Below are 22,315 nucleotides of genomic sequence, written 5' to 3' on the forward strand. Positions count from 1 at the left end.
TCATCGACAAGGTAGAACTTGCAATCAGTGAACTAAAAAGTTACGTGACATGCAGCAAGGATCTAATCTGAGCAGAAATAAAGAAAAGGGTGGGAAATACCTGTAATCATAAATTTCTGCCAACTTCTAGTGGAAATGTGAATCACAGAAAAAATTCCACAGTAGTGATCCACAGGAATAATACCTGCATTATTTGAAAAAGGAGATGAAACCAACTCAGATAATTACAGAGGGGCAACCCTTCTAAATTGCAAATACAAAATGTTTTCTTCTATAACATAAACAAGATCAAAAACACTATGTAACTGCCCCCAGGGGCTCAGCATTCATTTGCTGGGTACGGGCTTGGCGACCCTGGGGTTCCTGAGCTGGGGACTGGTAAGCGCCACCAGTCCCCTGTCACCGTAAGCTCTGAGCATACTTCAGCGACCACCGTGCGGCGCGGCGGTGGAACGTTGTGTGTCTCAGGGAATGGGGATCTTGGCTTGACCGCCCGGATCGCGAGGTTGGAATAAACCTCTCTAAAAAACCCCTCAATCTTCCGGTGTGCTCCGTGCCTATGAGATGCATGGCTGTTGGGGTGGAACAGTCACAAGCGGGCAACCTCTGGGGCACCTGCCGCACCCCAGTTGTATCAGGCTTACTCAGGCACGCGGGGCTCTGTCTGAGCGGACCTTTAGTTCCCTAGCTGCTCGTGGGACCGCAATGGACCCTTCGACCTCTACATTTCCCCCTACCAGTGGCTTGGGTGGGCCACTGGTAGGAAAACACACCCCATCGAAGAAGCGACTTCGTGCTGCGAGTCCTCCAGTGCCTGGTATTGATCGAGATTTATCAGACTGTCGTAACAGAGCACATGCTGATAATCAGAATGTGTTTTTGATTATTAAACGGAAGGAGGGTAGCTTTGAGAGGGTTTCTCCCTTTTACATCCACAAGGGTCTTGAGGGGATTGCAGGAACACTTAAATCTGTGAAGTGACTTCGCAATGGGACTCTGTTAGTTGAGACTTCTAGTTCCCGTCAAGTCGCTTCTCTTAGGAAAGCAACCTGTCTTGGAGAGTACGCTATCGAGGCCGAGCTCCACTCCACTCTGAACTATAGTAAGGGTGTTGTGACATGTAGGGACTTGGTGGATATCCCCACAGATGAGTTAAAATCTGAATGGGCTGATGACGATATTGTTGACGTGCAGCATATTATGAAACGAGTCGATGGGAACCTAGTCAAATCCGACTCGTTTATTCTCACGTTCAGTTGCCCGAGACTCCCAGAGCATGTTAAAGCGGGGTTCTTACATTTGCCAGTAAGGCCATATTTCCCCAACCCAATGCGCTGTTTTAAATGTCAGCGCTTTGGGCATACTACGTTGGGGTGCAATGGGATAGCCACTTGTGGTAAATGTGGTCAGCCTGCCCATGAAGGAGCCGATTGTTCATCGCCTGTGAAGTGCGTGAATTGCTCTGGGAGTCACCCTGTCTGGAGCCGGGTCTGCCCCATCTATCTCGAAGAACGGAAGATACAGGAGATTAAAACATCTAAGCGCATCCCCTATGGTGAGGCCAAGAAGCTCTTTAAGGCCATGCAACCTCCTGTGTTTACAACATCTTTCGCTTCCACTCTGACGAAACCGGTACCAATGGCCACTGTTGCTACGCAAACAGAGGTTGCTAGTGTTAGCACTAATACCTGCGTTTGCCAGTGCACTTGTGCTGCTGCGGTTGTTTTGCAACCTGCGGCTCTCCCTGCAACGTCGGACAAGGCTGTGGTTGCTGACATTGGGGTACTTCCTGCCTCTCCCCCTATGGCGCCTTCTGCCCCGGCGAGTAAAGCTCCTCCTGTAGACAAGGCTCTGCATTCTAAGCCCTCCAAGACAAAGACGCCGAAGGTGAAGGTTTTGCCACCTGAGGAGACTAGTCGGGGTCGGTCCGATGACGAGGCCATCGTACTGTCTGACATCTCCCGTGGGTCGTCATCGGAGCTGATGGACATTGATGTCGACCGGGGGCGATCTTCTCGCCCCAGGAATAAATCTCCGGCGGGTACGGGCTCTCCTCCGAAGCACAGAGGAAGGGTGAAAGTTCAGCCACCCTAATCACTGGCTCCCATATTACAGTGGAACCTGAATGGGTTCAGGATGCATGTGGCCGAATTACAACTCCTTGTACGAGAGTGCCCTTTGTGCTTATGTCTCCAAGAGACACATTTTCGGGCCACTGATGCTCCTTCTTTACGGGGCTATACCGTATATGGGAAAGATGATCTGACGGGGCAAAGGGCAAAGGGTGGTGTTGCGGTTTTTGTCCGAGACATGCACCCCTCATCTGAGCTCCCTCTCGTTACAGACTTGCAAGCAGTTGCAGTTGACCTTCTTGTGGGTCAGAGGCTCACAGTCTGTTCAGTCTACTTACCACCTCAGGATGTGATAGACTGAGGCTCTCACAGACCTTATTAGCCAACTCCCCCGCCCATTTCTTCTGCTGGGGGACTTCAATGCTCATAATGTCTTATGGGGCTCTCCGACTACTTGCCCCAGGGGTCGCATTCTGGAAAGCCTCATGATGTCTGAAGAACTGTGCATCCTCAACTCTGGTGCTCCCACTCATTTCTGTACTGCTTCCGGGTCGTCATCGGCTATTGACCTTTCCTTTTGCTCTCCAGCGCTCGCGGATTCTGCTCTGCGGGAGGTTGTTGCTGACCTCCATTCTAGTGACCACTTCCCCCTTTGGATTCGCCTCCTGGATGAGGCTGTGGCATTATCAGTGCCGCCTCGGTGGCACCTCTGCAGAGCTGACTGGACACTTTTCAGCCAACTGGCTGTTTTGGAACACCGTGCCAGCGTCCACGAATGGGTAGACCATGTTACAGCCGTGATCTCCCATGCTGCTGAATTGTCCATTCCACGGTCATCCGGTAATCCCAAGAGGCGTCCTGTCCCCTGGTGGACCACTGAGTGTCGCTCCGCCATCCGAGCCCGCCGTGCAGCTCTGCGCTGCTTCAAGTGCCGTCCCTCAGCTGACAATCATGCGGCCTTTCGGGTGGCAAGGGCCAAAGCGCGGCGAGTGATTAAAGACAGCAAACGACGGTCATGGCAATTGTTCTTGAACTCCATCTCCCGCTCCACTAATTCTACGAAAGTATGGGAAGCCATCAGGAGGCTTTCCGGGAAACGCAGCCAACTACCTGTCACGGCATTGCTGCATCAGGGATGTCTCCTCACAGCGCCGAGAGACATTGCCCCGACACTGGCCATGCATTTTGCGGAATCTACCGCCACTATTAATTGTGATCCAGATTTCTGCCGCTACCGAACTGCCATCGAGAGGGGTCACTTGGGCTTCCGGTCTCCAAATTCTGAACCCTACAACTGCCCCTTCACAATGTGGGAACTGGATTCGGCGCTGTCTGTGGCTCATGATACTGCGCCTGGTCATGATCAAATCCGGTACAGCATGCTGCAGCACTTGTTGCTGCCATCCAAGGAAGTTGTCCTGCATTGTTTTAATATGATATGGTTATCCGGCACATACCCTGACTCGTGGAGGGAGGCGATTTTGATTCCTCTCCTCAAACCGGGGAAGGACCACGCATCCCAGCAGTTATCGAAGTATTGCTTTGACGAGCTGTGTTGGGAAGACGTTGGAACGCATGGTCAACCATCGCCTGGTTTGGCTGCTCGAGACCAGGCAGCTCCTTAGCCCCTCTCAGTGTGGCTTTCGGAGATGTCGTTCGACTGTAGACAACTTGACCTGCTGGAGGCGGCCATCCAGCAGGCCTTCCTACGTAACCAGCATTGTCTTGGTGTCTTCTTTGACATTCATAAGGCGTATGACACTACGTGGCGCCGCCATATCCTCAATCAACTCCATGAGTGGGGCTTTCGTGGCCGTCTCCCCATCTTCATTCAGTCCTTTCTTTCCCACCGCCTCTTTCGTTATAGGGTTGGTAATGTGCTATCTGATTTGTATGTGCAGGAGAATGGTGTTCCTCAGGGAAGCGTTTTAAGTGTCACCCTCTTTGCCGTCGCCATTAACAGTATCACGTCCACTATCCGGAGTCCTGTCCAATGCTCCTTGTTTGTGGACGATTTTGCTGTTTTCTGTTCTTCCTCCAGTCTTGTCACTGCTAGTCGGCAGTTGCAGCTTATGATACAGCGATTAGAGGCATGGACTGCGCAGACGGGTTTTACCTTTTCTGCAGACAAATGTGTGTGTGTTCATTTTAATCGTTCTCGACGTCTTTTTACCTCCCCTGAATTGCGTCTGAGGAACACCATTCTTCCTTTTAGCGACACTGTGCGGTTCCTGGGCCTCACTTTTGATTCCAAGTTGTCGTGGTTGCCTCACCTTAAAGACTTCAAGGTGCGGGCCCTGAAGGCACTGAATATTTTGAAGTGTCTGAGCCATCGGTCCTGGGGAGCAGATCGGGCGCGTCTGCTGCAGTTCTATAGGGCTTTCGTCCGATCGCGTCTTGACTTTAGTTGCACCATGTATGGCTCAGCAAGGCCTTCGTATCTGAAGATTCTTGATGCAGTACACCATGAGGTTATCAGGCTGGCCACTGGTGCCTTCCGTACCAGTCTCATCCCCAGCCTGTGTGCTGAGGCAGGGGAACCGCCGCTCGCCATCCGGCGGAAACTCCTCATGGTGCGACGGGTGTGTCAATTCCTTGCCTGTCCTACCTCCCCTGCGTACCCTACCGTTGCCCGACCGCCTATGGAACGTCTCTTTTCCAGTCGTCCCAGGGCAACGAGACCATTTGGGATTCGTGCCAAGCATTTGCTTGAGTCCCTTGGTGTGGAGCGTGTGGCCCCCCAACGACAAGGTTTTACTCGCCTGCCTCCCTGGTTGCTCCGGAGGCCCAGCGTCCTTTTAGACTTGTCGGAGTACCAGAGGAGCTGCACTCCTGCGTTTGTTTTTACCTCCTTATTTTCTGATATTTTAAACCAGCATCCCGACCATGTACCAGTATTTACGGATGGCTCTAAACTGGGGGACTCTGTTGGTTGTGCTGTTGTTTTCCCTGATCGAGTCGTCAAGTTACGGCTTCCTGCGGCGTTTACCATCTTTGATGCCGAATTGTTTGCGATCTTGCGGGCATTGGAGCAGATGAGGTGTGTTCCCAGTCTTAAGTTCCTCATCTGTTCTGACTCCCTGAGTGCCCTTCAGACCATGCAACACTTGTACCCAGCGGATACGGTCATCCAGAACATTCATGATGCCCTCCTCCACCTGCAACGGCAAGGGAAGGAGGTTTCCTTCTACTGGGTGCCGGGGCACGTCGGTATTAGGGGAAACGAACTGGCGGATGTGGCTGCCAAAGATGCATGTTCCCTCCCTCACGTTGTTGAATGTGCCGTCCCCCTCCATGCTGTTACCTCCCTCCTGCGTTTTCGCGTTATGCGTCAGTGGGAAGAGGAGTGGCTGGCAGTCAGTGAAAATAAGCTGCGTCTGGTCAAGGCTACCATGCAGCCATGGCGTACGTCCTACCAGTCATGCAGGCGGGATGAGGTTCTCACTCGCCTCCGCATCGGGCACAGTCCCTTAACGCATGGTTTTTTACTCCGGCAGGAGGACCCCCCAATCTGCAGTTCTTGTGGCGTCCAGATTACTGTCCGCCACATTATACTTGAATGTCTTTTGTTCTCTGACCAGAGGGCGGTGGTTTCTTTGCCACCGGATTTGCCCTGTATTTTACAAGATGACGCAACGACTGTAGTTAAGGTCTTACGGTTTTGTGTCCTGTCCAATTTGTTGCCTCGGATTTTAGGGAGAGGGTTATAATGTGCTGCTGGGTGACTGGCTCACCCAGGTTTTAGGTAAGAGGTCAGCCAGTCACGATTACCTCCTTGTTTCCCTTCGGTTTCTGTTATCTTTTCCTTGTGTTTCCTTTCCATTTTAGTGTGTTCCTTCTCCTCTTGTTTTGCCTCTGTATGTGAGGATTTGGAACTGCGTCAGGTCTGTGTCTTTTAGCCGTTCTCCTTGTTCGCTGTTTGTCTTAGTCCCTTCACTGCATGTGTTCCTGTTTTTATGCGTTTGGGCGCTGATGACCACGCTGTTTAGCGCACGTAAACTTAAAACACACACACAACACACACTATGTAACTAAAACTTTGGAAAGACCAAGGAGGACTTTACCCATACAGGAGCTGCCCAGATCAAATTCTCAGCCAGAACTAATAATAGAATATTACACGTACAGGATTAAACAGCTGTTCAATTCATTCATAGACACCAAAAAAGCATATGATAAATATCAATAGATCTACACTTTTCAAAATCCTCGGGTCATGTGGTATTCATCAACCAACATTAATCAACACAAATTCCAAGATAAAGTTCAGGGAAGAAATTTCAAAAGCATTCACAGTAAAACCAGTCATAGGCAAGATGAGGGATTAGCATCACTGATTTTCAATGGAGCCCTGGATTACATAAGAAGACTTGGCAAAAGGAAAACCCACCTAAAATCAAAATTGTAGCAAAACTCTCCAACAGGGAAAAACTGCCTGGGGGTTGTGGATTATTTAGCTCTCTTAGCTCCTGAAATGGACAAAGTTTGTGCCCAGATAACCAATCTCCAAAAAAGAAATCGTGTTAAAAATAGGATTTCAATTACTGCTATCCTCTGAGAAAGCCCCCCCCGTCTGTAAGTAAAGTTTTCATATACAATCAAAAAATTATCATAGTTCTGTAGTTTAAATATCTTGGAGAAATCCTTGAACATGGTGTAATTGAGAAAGAAACTTGGATAAATAGAACCAACAACATGAAAAAGTCTCAATTTCTAACCTTGTTGATGTATACAATATTATGAAAAGGATAGTTGCTACTCACCATATAGCGGAGCGGCTGATTTGTAGATAGGCACAAGAAGAAGACTGTCAGCATGTGAGCTTCCAGTCAACAAAGCCTTCATGGTCACATGAGAGTGAGTTGCATTTCCGTGTGTGCTCTCATGTGTGTGTGTCGTCTATTTTCGCCGAAGGCCTTGTTGACTGTAAGCATACTTTCTGACAGCCTTTTCGTTGCGCCTATCTGTGACTCAGCATCTCTGCTATATGTTGAGTAGCAACTATCCTTCTTATAATATTGTCACATTCCATCCTGGATATTCTCTTGTCGATGCATAATGAGAAATACTTGTCAATAGACACTAATGTCCAACTTTAACCCTCATGGAAGCCACTTACGCTTGCAGAACTGTATTCCAAATTAAAAATGAATAAAGAATCATCAGAACTTGCATAAATAAAAAATATCAGGACAAAGGAGTCTGAAGAATCCTCCCCAAAGAAACTGTCTATCAAGAAAGTCACTCAATCGCCAGTATAATGAAGAAGAAAAGAAATTCAGCAAGATCTTGAAGCAGCTGGACTCCAGATAACACATTTAGAAAATAAAGATCAAATTAATATTCAGTAGAAATGACATGTAAAAGGGCTACAGAGATTTTAGATTAATTGAAAAAATTATGATTGGAAAGAGTGAAATGGTATAGGGTGGATAGCATGAACCAAACAGAACAACCTACAAAGAAAAATTGAACGTAGAATGACTCAGTTGATCGATTTGGCCAACAAATTTTATAATAATACAGCTGATTAGCTCAGTTGCAACTTATGCAACACTAGACATAATATAATTTACCTGCAATCTTAACCACCTATTGAACAAAACATTCTTAGCTTTCGAGCCATGTCAACTGCTTCAAATGCTACAAGCTTTCCACCAGGCACACTCTGGCCATTGTCCTTTGGAATGACTGCTGATGGGCTATTTAAAAGCTCGTGGCATTTTAACAACTCAACATGACTGGAAACCCGAGAAAGTTTTATTCAGTGTTGGGACTGCTAGATTCTGCATTCTTACAATAATCACTTTGGTACACTATGCTTTACATATTCAGAATTTGAATTTCTTTAATGTCAGTCTTTCAGGATGTTGCAATTTTCATAATCATTTATTTATACCACGGAGAACTCGTAGAAACCTGAACAGTGGCGGTCTCACATAATGGGGTGAGCCAATCATTTGTTCATTTTCTCTGCCTGTTGGTGTGGTTAAATCATTGACTGCTATTATGCAGAATTTCTTTGTTGATGAGTAAACTCAAATGTTTGCTGTGTCCATTGTGGTATTAATCTTGCTTGTATGCAGTAGTGCTAGCTGCTGAGATACAGGTTAAGTCCTGCAGAATGAGTCAGTATTATGGTGTATATCCGAATGTACTCTTAACATCATACAAATAAATAATCATTTTGGATAATAGTGACAGATCAGCTGTTTTGTAGTGAGTTACAGTAAGAACCTGCTGCAGGCAATTAAAATGATAGCATGTTAAGTAGTACTAAGGGAAATGATTCTCTTCACAAAGATTTAAAATAACTTACTTTGGTTCAGAAAGGTGTCCACTGTTCAGCAATACACACTTTCAATAATATGCCAGCATCCTAAAAAGCTTGACTAATAATAAAGTTCAGTTTGAGAAGAGTCTAAAGGATTTTATTTGGGGCCAACCCCTCCTACTGATTGATGAATTTCTTAGCAGAACTGATTGATGTGTGTATGTTGTTATTAATATCACATAATGTGAATATTGTGTACAGTCTGACTTCTGTGTAAATTAATTTTGTGCAGTAATGTGATCATTGTAAATAAGTGCTGTAATTTTATTTTATTATTTATTTGTTTGTTTGTTTATTTTTTAATGATGTGTGGCTACAATAGCCTAAGAATTACTCGCATTCGGGAGGACGACGGTTCAATCCCGCGTCCGGCCATCCTGATTTAGGTTTTCCGTGATTTCCCTAAAATCGCTCCAGGCAAATGCCGGGATGGTTCATTTCAAAGGGCACGGCCGGCTTCCTTCCCCGTCCATCCCTAATCCGATGAGACCGATGACCTCGCTGTCTGGTCTCCTTCCCCGAAACAACCAACCAACCTAAGAATTACAGTATGTACCTAAGTGTATTGAACATTTAACATTTGGTGACAAGTTTTACATACTTTTAAATGTAAATATGCTTAAGCTTTCTCTTCCCCCCCCCCCCCCATTCTACATCCATAAGGGTAATTTCTTTTGGGATCAGTGGAAGATATATCAGCATATCTGTTTTTATTTTGTAAATATTTATTGTGTATTCTTGTTTTCTGACATGTTCCACATCCCAGAGGATCTCATCGCTATGGATCAATTGGAATGAAAAGTACATCTAATGTAATCTCTAATCTGTGATGAATAATGTGGAAAGGAAATAGACAAATTTTTCAGCTTGCACTGGCATTACGTAATTGATTCATATTGTGCAGATCTGGATTGAGGTCAATTGTTTGTGACAGATGAAAATTTGTATTGGACCAGGACTCAAAACCCATGTTTCCCACTTATGCTGACCAGTCACATTAACAACTTTGGCTATCCAAGCATGCCTCCAGGCTTGACCCAAACTTCCACATGTCAAGAAGTCCACAACCCGTATACTCATACATTTCATGATTCCTGCAGAGGGAAAGACAAATACAGTACAGTCCCGTTAATCCGAACTAACTGGGACCAGACCTTGTTCGGATTACCGATTTGTTCAGATTAGCCAGAATTACAGTGATGAGTTTCTAGAATGAAGTATAGCAAACAGATAAGTAGGTACACCATGTTAACAACTGGGAACAAGTGTGGGAACAATGGCTCACTCTCACTCTCTGCCCTTGTTGTTGTGCGTTGTTGAGACCTTTGTAGTGTCTGAGGTCAGTGCACTGCCAATTGGCTCACAAAGCACTTAGTTATGTTAGTTATCGATCACTGGCATGCGTAACAGTTGTGTTGTATTTGTTCAGGTGCAGTGGTGCACATATTTTCGTCATGAGTAAACGGAAACATACAACGTTAACTCTCAGAGAAAAACTGAATGCTTTGAAGCAGATAGAGAATGGTGAGAATGTATCTAAACTGGCAACAGAACTGGGTGTTGGTAAAGCAACCATTTGTGATGGAAGAAGAACTGAGTGAAGCATGAACAGTCCTGTGCAACATCTTCGGGAAAAACACTCAAAATTCGCAGACTTCGAAACAGTCCCAGTACGATAACGTGGATGAAGCTCTTTTCCTTTGGTTTATGCAGGAAAGAGAAAGGGGAGCTCCTTTGAGTGGAGCACTGGTTCAGGAGAAGGCTCCTTACCTGAACAAGTTAATGAATGGTGATGAGTCTTTTAGTGCGAGTATGGGTTGGTTGGGCAGATTCAAAACACTTTATGGAATCCATCAGCTAACAATTACTGGAGAGGAGCTTTCTTCTGAAGGTGATGCAGTGAAGGAATATTTGGGTGAGTTTGAAGATAATGATAAGAGAGAGAAAGTATCCTCCCCAACAAATTTATAATGCTGACAAGACTGGCCTTAATTTTAGAGCATTGCCAACAAAAAGCCTGGCATCAAAAGCAAAAGACCATGCTCCTGGTTTTAAAATGTGCAAAGATTGTGTGACTTTATTAGTGTGCAGCAATGCTGCTGGTAATCACAAGCTACCTTTAATGCTGATCAGCAAATCTGCTAGGCCCAGAGGTTTTAAAAACTGCAACATGAAGTCCCTGCCCGTATATTATCGCAAACAGAAAAAAATCATAGATGGATGGTAAGCTGTTCAAAGAATGGTTTCACGGCCAGTTTGTTCCCTCTGACAGTTTTCTAAGGAAAATCATTTGTCTCCCATGCAATCCTTTTGACTGATAACACGCCATCTCACCTCAGCACTGAGGAATTAGTGATGGAGAAATTGTGGCAAAGTTTTTGCCGCCAAATGTTACACCACTTCTACAGCCGATGGACCTGGCATACTGCAAACATTAAAACTGATTTACAGAAAACAGTTTTTAAGAATGCTGATCCAAGATGGTAGCATTCCTTTAGTGGACAAAATAAAAAAGACCATTGTGAGGGATGTTGTTTATATTGGGCCGCTGAGGCATGGCAGAATATTTCAGAAAATACTCTGCGAAAATCATGGAGAAAACTGTGGACATCTCTTGAATTTCAGGACAACCTAGTTGAAAATGAAGAGGAAAATCTACTAAAAATGATACAGACAATACCTGGATGTGAAGAAGCTAGTGAAGGACGGCAGCAGATGGGGCGTGTGTGGAGCCCTTACTGACGCTGATTAAGTTGCTGCTGTGACTCAAGACCAGGAAGAAATGGACTGCTGTGACGGAAGTGACAATGAGCCTGAAAGCAACAAAGGAGAGCTGGTGCCACACAATGATGCAGCAGAAGCCCTTGAACTTGCGCTATGTTATTTGGAGCAAAAGCCCACTGTTACACCTGCTGATTTGATGTTTATGAGATGATGACACAACTATTCGTCATATAACAGACTGTCTTGATTATGCCGAAAAAAGTAGGGATAAAATGCCCACTGTATTTTAGTAAGTTTGACAGCTTTTCTTTCATTGTTAGGCATTGTTTAAACATAATGCTATCTTGCCAATTTTTTAATACTGTACTGTGTAAATTAAAATAGTGTGTATGTACAGCAGTTTACCGCACAGTTTTCCATACATAGACTAACATTTTTCATGTTCGGATTAGCAGGACTCTGCTGTACTGTATTGTAATTTTAGTCCATCGAGGCATGGGTACATCATTGATGGTTACATAATCTTTGTTTATAAATTGTATGTGCAGGAATCATGAAATGTGCGAACATAAAAGTTGTGAACTCCGGGACGTAAGGAAGTTTGAGTCAGTCCTGGAGGTGTGCTAGAATAGCTGAAATTGTTAAGGTGACTGCTCATGATAAGCAGGAAATCTGAGTTTGAGTCCCAGTCCAACATAAATTTTCATCTGTCACAAACAGCTGATGTCAATCTGGATTCACAAAATGTGAATCAATTTCATAATACTTACCACAGCTGTAATCGTCAGAACAGTGACTGTTCCTTCAAATGTGCATGCATTTCTGAAGGATATTGTGATGTGAAGGTACAGACACCATATAAAGACAGACATTGTAACTAGCAATTATGTTTCCACACACATGGCATTGCTTACAGAAGTCCATGTTACAGTGGGTTGAAGAATCTGAGAAGTCAAAAAAAAAAGTTCCACACAGTAGATGCGTTCAGTCTACTCGAAAAGGTTTCATTAATGTTCAGTAGTTTTAAATGGCATGTACATAATTCATTGATGCCAAAGAAATGAATTCCTCAATGAGAGTACAATGACCTTTTTGCTTCCAAATGGATACATTTTCCAATCTGCTTTTGTTCGTAACCAGACAGCATGTCTCTACTGGGTTTGATACCTGGTACTGCTCAGTATTTTATTTATTTATTTGTTTATTTATTTATTTTTTCCTTGGGTGGAAGGTCTGCATTAGGGTGCAGTCCATCCTGTGAGGCTAGTTGGAGAGGTACTTGAATGAACAGTAGTGGCTGCAAGGTTCAGAAAGCTGACAACAGCTCTGTGGACATTATACTAACCATGTGCTCCCCCATATTGCATCCAGTGATGCTGTAAGGCAAAGGGTGGTACAACAGACAGTCAGGATTTCATGGTCCTCAAGACTAGTTAATTTTAGGTAGATAAGTACATTTTATATGATAACAAAAGAAGAGATAAGAGACGCCTGAAGACAAGGAGGGTTGATATTATTATCTTGTTACATCCTTCGAAAAGAGTCAGAGGTTGGTTAGTAACATACTGGAGCAAGCACACAGTGTGAGAACAACCTTCCATTGGTACTATACTTTCCTTCTTGATTGAATGCAGCAGTGCTGCTGAGACTATATTATCATACTGTATTTTTTCATTTCAAGATGATAGTCAATATTTCCAACATATTTGAGTATTCTCATAATAGAGCACTTACCTTCAGTGACTGAACTATCAGTCACATGTTACAACTAACAAAAAGAGAAATTGAATTGAGAAGTACAACCAAACACAATGGCAGAGTGATTAAGACACTGCCTGTAAATTTGACGGCACAAAATCTAGCTTGTGGAAATCACAGCTAGAGTTAGTCAGGTGCAGCACTGATATGCATAAAATTCAATGTGCCAAATTTTACTGTTTACCTTGGGAACATGCAGACAAGGAAATATTAGTTCAAAAATTACAGGAAACTGATCATGTCAGTATTCCAGTTCTCAGTATTTCATTTCTGTTCGAAGAAGGCACAAAATCTTTTGTACAAATATAATATGCTGCTGTTATCTATAGATATAGTGCATGTTAACTGGAAAGATGTAAGTTCATAAATGGACACGGCAGATGAATAAGAAACATGAATACTTATGTTTAAAGTGTCTCTTGTTCAAATCAGTGTAATTATTATTATTCCATTGTACATTACTTTGAGGTATGTTAAATCAGTTAATTTTTAATGTTCTGTGCCTTTCTATTAGCCCAGTATTGTTTCATTCTTTCTGATCTTGTTTCCCTTTCTTCTTCATAGATTTGAATTGTGTGTTTGGTTTTCATTTTGGCTTGAAACCTCTCTCTCTCTCTCTCTCTCTCTCTCTCTCTCTGTCTCTCTCTATGATCTGGAGTTCTCTTAAGTCGTCCTCCATTTCCTTAAACCAGTCTGGCTGCTTAGCTGAGTGGTTACATGTTTGCCTACCATGCAGTGGGACCAGGTTTGATTCCCGGCTGGGTTGGAGATTTTCTCTGCTTGTGGACTGGGTGTTGAGTTGTCCTCCTCATCACCGACATGCAAGTCAGCCAATGTGGTGTCGCCTGAAATAAGACTAGCAACCCGGCGGCTGAATTTCTCTTAATGGGGCCTCCTGGTCAACAATGCCACATGATCATTTCATTTCCTTACACTGATTTGGTTGGTTTTTTTAATTGCAGAAGTGGTCAACAACCTTTTTTTGTAATCTGTTTGGGTTCATTCTGAGGCTGTCTGTAAAAATTAGTTCTTCTTTTCCTTATTATGTCTGAGAGTTTTTCAGTAGCTTTGTAAAGGGTTTCATTTCTTATGTGAATTAGATTGTTGTTGTGGACTCTGGGACCAAGGATTTTTCTTAATATCTTCCTTTCTTTGATCTCCAGCCTTTCAACCAGGCCATGGTTGGTGATGAACAATGTTTTGGTTGCCTACGGGGCTTCTGGTTTGATAACTGCATGGTAATGTCTTACTTTTGCATTCCACGAGAGAAACGTTTTGTTATGTGTGTTTTTGGTGAGTTGGAAAGCCAGTTCAACTTTACTTCCTCTAGATTCCATTGCCTTTTTCTTGAGGGCATTCCAACTTATCCATTCTCCAACATATTTGTATTCTTTGACTATCTTTTTTTTTTTTTCCACTTTAAAACATTTTGGTTGGTTTTTTATGTTTGTAATTATCTTAGACTTTCCAAAGAAGATTTTGAGATTTATTTATTTATATTCAGCTTGTTTTTGTAGTTCAATGGTCTGTTCTTTGGCCTCTTTCCAGGTCTCGGCTAATAGGGCCATATCATCTGCAAATACTATACAATTTAATTTGATGCCTTTGTTTTTTATTTGTAGTCAAATTCTATTATGAATCTTCATGTTCCACACTCCGACTACTTTTTCTTTGGCGCAATTAAGTAGCAATGGGAAGAGTTCCTCTCCTTGCCGTATTCCAGTTTTTATCTCGAAAGGGTCAGAGAATTGTCCCATGAATTTGACTTTGGAGTATCTGTTCATAATGGTTTGTCTGATTAGATTTGTGATTTTGTTGTCTATGTTTAATTCTTTTAGTATGGTGATGTTTTCTGAAAGTCCATGAAAGTGATAATGAATGATTTTACTCTTGGTTTTTGATAGACCATGAGGTTTTTGAGGTTTAGGGTTTGGTATTTTCTAAGTTGATGGTCTAATAGGTGTTCTGCCCAGTTTAGTAGGACTTGTATGTTACATCTGGGAGTGAAATACCTCTGTAGTTGTTGGGGTTTGTTTTGAATGCTTCCTCATGGAGTGAGTGGATAAGAGCCATCTCCCATTCATCTGGTATTTTTCATTTATCGAGATTTCTTCAAAGATGTTTTGGAGAGAGTCTGTAGCATTTTTGTTGATATCTTTCCAAAGTTCAGCTGTGATTTGGTTTTCTCTCGAGGCTTTATAGTTTTTGAAAATTGAAATGACTATCTTAAAGTCCATTTTTTCTATGGGTTCTTCACATTTGAGAGGTTTCTGAAGTAGTCTGCCAATATTTTGCAATTACCTCATTTTGTTCAAAAGTCTTATAAAATTTCCTTGTGTTGATTCAAAGTTGGTAATGGAGTCTGAAATATTTTTGTCTGTTATGAAGCTAGTTCCAAGATGCAGGGTGTTTTTCATATTTTTTTGCCTACTTTTCCTTTGTGTACTTTGAAGGGTCCAGAATCAAAATGGTTTTCGTCCATGAATCTAGTTTCTTGTAAGGCTGCTATGAGAATTTTGTGGTTCTTGAGAATGTCTGTTAGATGTCTTAATTTTCCAGTTTTTAGAAGAAAATTTACATTGAAAGTAGCTATGTAACTTGATTTTCTGTATTTCATCTTGCGTGAAGTTCCAGGATGCTCCAACTCGTCTCTGTGGAATGCTGCAGACTGACCCAGAATCCAATTTTCTGCTTGTTCACTTTGGTGCAGTTGGTTGTCCACGTGGAATTTGTTTCACAACACACTCACGACTGATAATACTGTGTGTGGGGTGGCTCTTATTGTTAGAACCAGTGGTTTATAACCACGGTTGTTAGCCCTGGAGGTTTTTCTCAGCTGCTCCTAACGTGGGGAACAGATGCTGACAAAAGGCTGCCCAGTCTGGTGACACCCACCTTTGGAATTTTGTGTTGGTCCATGGGCGGTAGTTTATTTACCACGTACCCTGCATATCTGCAGAGTCTTCCCTATCTGCCACCTGGGGTCACACCCAATAGGGTAAGAGAAATCCCCATTATTATTATTAATTATTGTTATTATTATTATTGTATAATTTTTTCTTACCATAAGAGATGCATTCTTTTGGTTCAACAATTTGTTGTTCAAGAAGCCCTACAGTGTATTACGTGAAACACATTTTGATGATATGCAGCTAATTTCCCACAGAACACTCAACAGACTTTTGGCTATAAATCAGTGAGAGTCACTTCTGCTGGATAATGACCTCCCTGGAGTCAAAAACTTAAAATTCACTACTTCTGTTTGACATAATATGTGAGAGTCGGTCACACAGTTTCATGATCTTACACTGTAACAGACAGACAGTCAGTTGCAACGAGTTGGTCTGCAAGTGCACTATACGTTCTATAATAGCCAGTGACAGAAAATGAGCAAGATCAAATACCTACACCATATCACCTTCAGATGAGTTGCATATCATGCACCATGCCTAATCATCAACAGGCTAGTTCTGACTGCATCATTGCTCTAGTGAAATAAGGGAATTTTATGATATCAGAGACCAGGGCACACAGTGTGGCATTCCTGAACACAATGCGTGACAATGAATTAAACATTATTGATGCACTGGGAATCCAGTAGGCATGTGGTAACTGGATTTTGATGTGTAACAACACCTGTCCAGCATAATGAACCTGTCAATATGTCATGGAAAAATCCTTTTCCAAAGACAGAGCAGTTTAAACGTATTACTGCATTTTACAAGTAAGTGGATATGTTTTTATTTGTGGATTCCTCTGTTTCTTCTTGATAGAACAATTCCATATTGAGGGTTTTTTGTTCTACTGATTTTTATTTGTATGAACTAGTTTTCGGCTTATTAGGCCATCGTCAGATAACTACTGGCTGTTATTTACAACACAAGCTCCTTGTAAACAATAGCCAGTAGTTATTTGAAGATGGCTTCATAAACCGAAAACTAGTTCACACAAATAAAAATCAGTAGAACAAAAAACCGTGTAAGTGGTATTCAACCCTCAATAAGTGGATATGGTTCAGCCCTAGCTTTGAGAGGCTTGACTACTTAGCAAATGTACAGCCATCAAGGAGATGCTCCATGGTGATCATAGACTCTACCATTTAACATTTGCCGAGGACAGTGTCAGTTGAGACTGATGTAATGTAATATTTTGTGATGAATCAGTGTTTGTCCTCACAATTGATGGTGCAATATGATTATACAGGCAGATAGGTGCATGGGGGGAGGGGAGGGGGGGCTGAGGGGACGTAATCTAAAGACGTCGCAGTAATAGAGATATAGGGATAAAACATGAGGTGCTCAACGGGCTAAGATCACCTTCATCGTAAAAGGAAAATGAGGTTAAAAAGAAAGAAGATGAACAGCTTGAACAACCGCACTCGCCAATCAGCACGCGCATGTGATAATCCCCAGATCATCAGATTTACAAGTATGAAGAACAAAGTAAAGGTGCGAAACCTTCAAAAAATTTTCTATTTTGCACCTTTACTTTGTTCTTCATACTTGTAAATCTGATGATCTGGGAATTATCACATGCGCGCGCTGATTGGCGAGCACGGTTGGTCAAGCTGTTCATCTTCTTTCTTTTTATCCTCATTTTCCTTTTACGATGAAGGTGATTTTAGCCCGATGAACACCTCACATTTTATCCCTATATCTTTATTACCGCGACGTCTTTAGATTACATCCCCTCTGACCCCCCCTCCCCCCCCTCCAGCTAATTACTGCCTTTAGGTATAGTTTTTAAGAGTTCCTCCTGTTGTCATAGGTAGCTTCATATATAGGTTTCTTTACTAGCATAAGCAACCGTGTATGGTTATTTTTAGGTTTCATCTCCTATTTAGCTCGTCTCTTGCTCTATCCATTTCATTTTTTGATATATGTTGATCCACGGTTGGGAATATATGGGCTATCTAGCCCTGACCCATGGATAAACTTTCTCGGATTCATATGCGCATTTGCATACATAGCGGTTCAGGCTTCTAAGTGAGCAACAGTTTGTAGCTGCAGTTTATGGCGGGTCATGGCCTATCGAACATAGGCCGGTGTGAGGCGGAGCTTACACTATTAAGTTAAGTAGTGGTTTTGACTTTCTACATATGTACTCTTTGTGTTTTCCTTTCTTTTTCATTTATAAATGTAGAGCTATGGTGTTCTTTTAATCATTGACAAAGGTCTTCTTAGGCACTTGTGGGTTTTATTGTTGTTCTGAACAAGGTGTAGTTATCTACGCCGAAACCTGGGTTAACACTTAACACTAGGTGCTTTTTTCGCAATCGAGGTGTGTTTTTAGTTTTTTAATATACTTCACAGGACAGATGGTTGACTTGCTGCTGACCTGCATATCCATATTATGAGTGATATTATAGTTCCACTAATGTGACAACTACATCCTGAGCAAATAATCTGTTGCCAGCAGGACCAGTCTTCTGTACATGTCACAAGGATGACAGAGTGGTTTGCGGAAAAGACTGAAATTTCTGTTCTCAATTGGCCTCCTCCTTCACCAGACCTAAACCCTATTGAAAACATATGGGCAGAGATGAAATGACCCATGCAAGAAACTGGCCTGACCCTATGCCAAAACCTGTGATGACCTTTAGAATGTCACACTAGCTGCCTGGGAGGAGGTGCCATAAAATGAGAGATTCATCACCCACCTCATAGAGTCCCTTCCTCACAGAGTGTGAACAGTAATTGAAGTTGAAGGCCTTTGGAGGTGATGTTAAGTGGTAAACAAGCCACACGCTGTCCATTTTGGAGGTCATAAATACCTTAATAAGAACCATGGACCATTTATTAGATTAACTTCATGGTTGTTAAAAATTAAATAAATTAACCAAATAACCACAAAAAGTTGCATAAGAGCAAAACCTTGTCACCAGGCCATTGTCTACTTGACCGGCGACTATGCCACTGAACTACTAATGCATTACGCTGCAGCTACCAGCATTTAAATACTTCTCACAGCTCATCTCCACATCATGGAATGAAGCAAGTAATGCTGTGAATGATGCAATTCAGTTTTCTTGCATGTTTTTAGATGGTGTGTCCTGATGCTAAGTGTGAAAAAGGTGTCAATCCTTCTACTACATCCATATTTACTTCTACTACACCTATATTTACAAGTTTTCTGTATGTTTATTAGCAAATCTATATACCCCACAATGTGATTGGCTCATGTGAAACATGGTGGGTACTTAAAATTTCTCTGGTGGCAGTTTTTTGTGATGTCAAGTGTTCATTTGTGATAAGTGGGGTCAAATCCTCTATTGATGATCCTGATTTATGGTTTCCCTAAATCATTTCAGGTAAATGCCAAAATGGTTCCCCCAACAAAATCACAACTGATTTCCTCCACAATTCTTGGCCAACGAAACACTCCAATTAATCTTAAGGATGCCTTCTTTTCATGAGAAAAACAAGCACAGGCTAGACAGGAGTTGCTGATGACAGAAGCAGAAAAGAAGAAATTCATGAAATGTTCCCCCACCACTGCCCCCTCTTCCCCCACCCCAATACCACCAGTTTCTTCTGGGGTAGAACGGTGACGTTGTTACATGTTTCATGTTTGACCTGGGAAAATCTTGAAAACCAGTAGGGTTATGTAAATGGCTATGCTGATATGCTACACACAATATGTGAATCCCTGATTGTTAGTAAAAAGAATGTTTGTAGGCCATAATGAACAGTGTAAACTGAAATAACTTGTTATTATATCTGTATTTTTCTTTTACTCACTAAAAAGGTGAGTAATAAAAAATATAACATCTTCAGTTTTCTGTGAGGATAATAAGAAACTTTTTCTCTTTTTTTTCCAGGTATATTTGAATGTGGAAAGTGGAGGCTTTAGCGTAGTAGACAGTGAGTGTTCACCAGTTCTTCCACATGCTGCTGTTCCTGAAGGTGTTGTTATTGTGCGACAAGGTGGAAACAGTATTATCACTTGATTAGAGATACATGCAAGATGCAATTCTTCGGGTTCACATGCCAGTACTGTTTGGTGTGATGAATCTGGAAGTCAGCATTCTGTTGTGATTATTGCTTCTAGCCAAACAAATTGTGATTCTGTCCAACGAGAGAATGAAGTGTTAGAATTTAATCACCAAAATATACATTTCTCTGAAGATGATGTGTGTGAACATGTGAGCAGTGAATCTCAAGAAAACTTTCAGGTCTCTGAAAACAGCAATGAGTGTGCACAGCACTCAGTTGTGATATTCTCTTCATCATCTCCAAGATCTCGTTGCAGTGATATTCCCGAAAACAATCCAGTTCTTTCCTCCGAGACTGAAGATGATGGAGAGTTAGTTCCTAGCAAGTTGCTGTCACTTTCTCTCTCCCTATTGGTGGCTGCATTCTTCCAAGCCATTCGCTGCCTTCAGGAACTAATAGAAGACACATTTAGAACACTACACTGTGATTTAGATGTAGAGTAAGTTCATAAAGCCTTACACCTGAAATTATTTTTTAAAATTTCAGATTTAACAGTTTTAATCAATAAAAACAAAATTCAGGAAAGAGAGAACACCTGCAAATATTAAGTATGGTATTTTTACAACGAATAGTCTCTATAATCAATTACACGCTTATTGTAGGCCTATGTAGGCTTTGTTTTGTACTACTGTTTGTGAATTTTACATGACATTATAAACTTTTATATAAGACTCTTAAGAAAAATATATAACACATTGGAGAAATGCCCTTTTGCAAGTCCAAGACATTAAAAACCTTATAACGGTGCTTACATTTGCTTAAAGAGGTGATTGAGACTGAAGAGATTTCTTTTCTTTTTTTAATCTAGGTGAAAGTAATGTAAAATTTTGATATGGAAGAGCCTGGTACACTGTTATTAACTTGTGCAGCCTCCCTATCCTAATTTAAGTCCAGTTTTTTCATTATTTCATACAACTTACTGAGTTGTATCAGAGTAATTATTTCTTTTAGGCAATCTGCCTAAAGATTAAATGAAAATTTAGAATTGATGACAATCTGAGATGTAACTTTGATTTGAAGAAACTTTTTCCAGTATTATCTTTTCATTGATTTTCGTTTGTTTGTCTTAGAAATTTCTCATAGAAAATCCTGTATTTTTTCCCAGTATTATATTCTAAATGATTAAATGTTATGTTATTTTAGAGAAATCCCATTAGAGCTATTCATTGAAATCTGAATACACTACTTAAAATGGCTCTGTATGCATAAGACGAGATTGTAACACATGAAACAAAAGATAAATTGTAATATTGTGTTCAAATAAACAATTGAACTTAATTTATAAGAAAATATTGTGTCATTGGTTATGCGCCAGATAATAACTGGTGTATGGAAATTAGTTTGTGTATATGAAATATTTATTACCTTCAGAGTATGTGCTAACATTGGTTGAAGTGCACCTGAATCCATCATATTTATCTTGTTAGAAAGTTGCAGAGGAATGTCGTAGTGATGCATGTGCTACATTAGACAGGGTGTTTCGATAATACTTTTACAAACTTTACGGACAGGTTCCTTACACCGAAACAACAAAAATGCCTAGTAAACGTAGTCTCTAAAATGCATTCCATAGGAACTTTCAGTTCACTTTCATTACTGTGAAACAAATCTTTTCTATTGAACAAGTGCTCTTAAGGTATGCATTGTAGAGCCCATGTTTACTAGATCTTTTTTCTGTGTCTGTGTGAGGAACTTGTCCCAAAAGCTTGTAAAAGTATTTTTGAAATGCACTGCATATGGGGTGATCAAAAGTTCAAGCATTCAGATCACCTCAAGATTCCTTGGAATATTTGGATGCAAAAGTGTTTCTATCAGACATTAGCCAAGAGCTCATTGTAATAGAAGATTTTCGTAGAGGGGATGATTTGGCAATATTTAATGTAACAACATATGGCTTTTTTAAGTAGTTCTTTGTATGTTGAGAGTTTGTGGTGGATTACCTTTAATTGTCAGTGCTATGAAGTAATTTTGATGATGTTAGCAGTGATCCTATTCCATGTTATTACTAAAAGCTTTGTCACATTTTTCTCCCCTATCCACTTGAATGTTTTTATCTATTTGACTTTATTTTTTCGTTTATTGGAACTCTGAAGATGCTGTAAGATTTTACTTGATTTCGTAGTAGGTGATAGAGAAACTACAGCATCTTTCAAAAAACTTTGAATAGAATGTATTGTACACATAAGAATAGTACAATCATTAATTACAAACACTGAAGTGCCTAACAATATATTGTCCATAGTCTTATGACATTTGTGTCCATTTTAGCATTTGCGAGATTTATTTTTTCAGTGGCTGTGGCATGCCCTTTACTTCTTTGAAACACAGCAGTATTCATTTTTGGAAGTGCAGCTGGGACTCAAGTTGTCAGCTCTTCTGGATTTGGATGTTGGAATACCAAAAGCTTGCTCTGTCAAAGACTCTCAAAGAAG

General features: G+C 41.5%; 1 protein-coding gene across 1 annotated transcript in view; it reads left to right on the forward strand.

Moving 5' to 3' along the window:
* LOC126183547 (DNA damage-regulated autophagy modulator protein 2) overlaps positions 1 to 20,777 on the forward strand; it is an 82,390-nt gene extending 61,613 nt beyond the window's left edge. The window contains exon 7 of the mRNA XM_049925620.1: positions 19,709 to 20,777. Coding sequence (XP_049781577.1) covers positions 19,709 to 19,837 — 129 coding nt within the window. The 3' untranslated portion in view covers positions 19,838 to 20,777. The remainder of the gene's footprint in view (positions 1 to 19,708) is intronic.
* The last annotated feature ends 1,538 nt before the right edge of the window (positions 20,778 to 22,315 follow it).

This window comes from Schistocerca cancellata, chromosome 4 (genome assembly GCF_023864275.1).
Source record: "Schistocerca cancellata isolate TAMUIC-IGC-003103 chromosome 4, iqSchCanc2.1, whole genome shotgun sequence".
In the NCBI taxonomy this organism is placed as follows: Eukaryota; Metazoa; Arthropoda; class Insecta; order Orthoptera; family Acrididae; genus Schistocerca; species Schistocerca cancellata.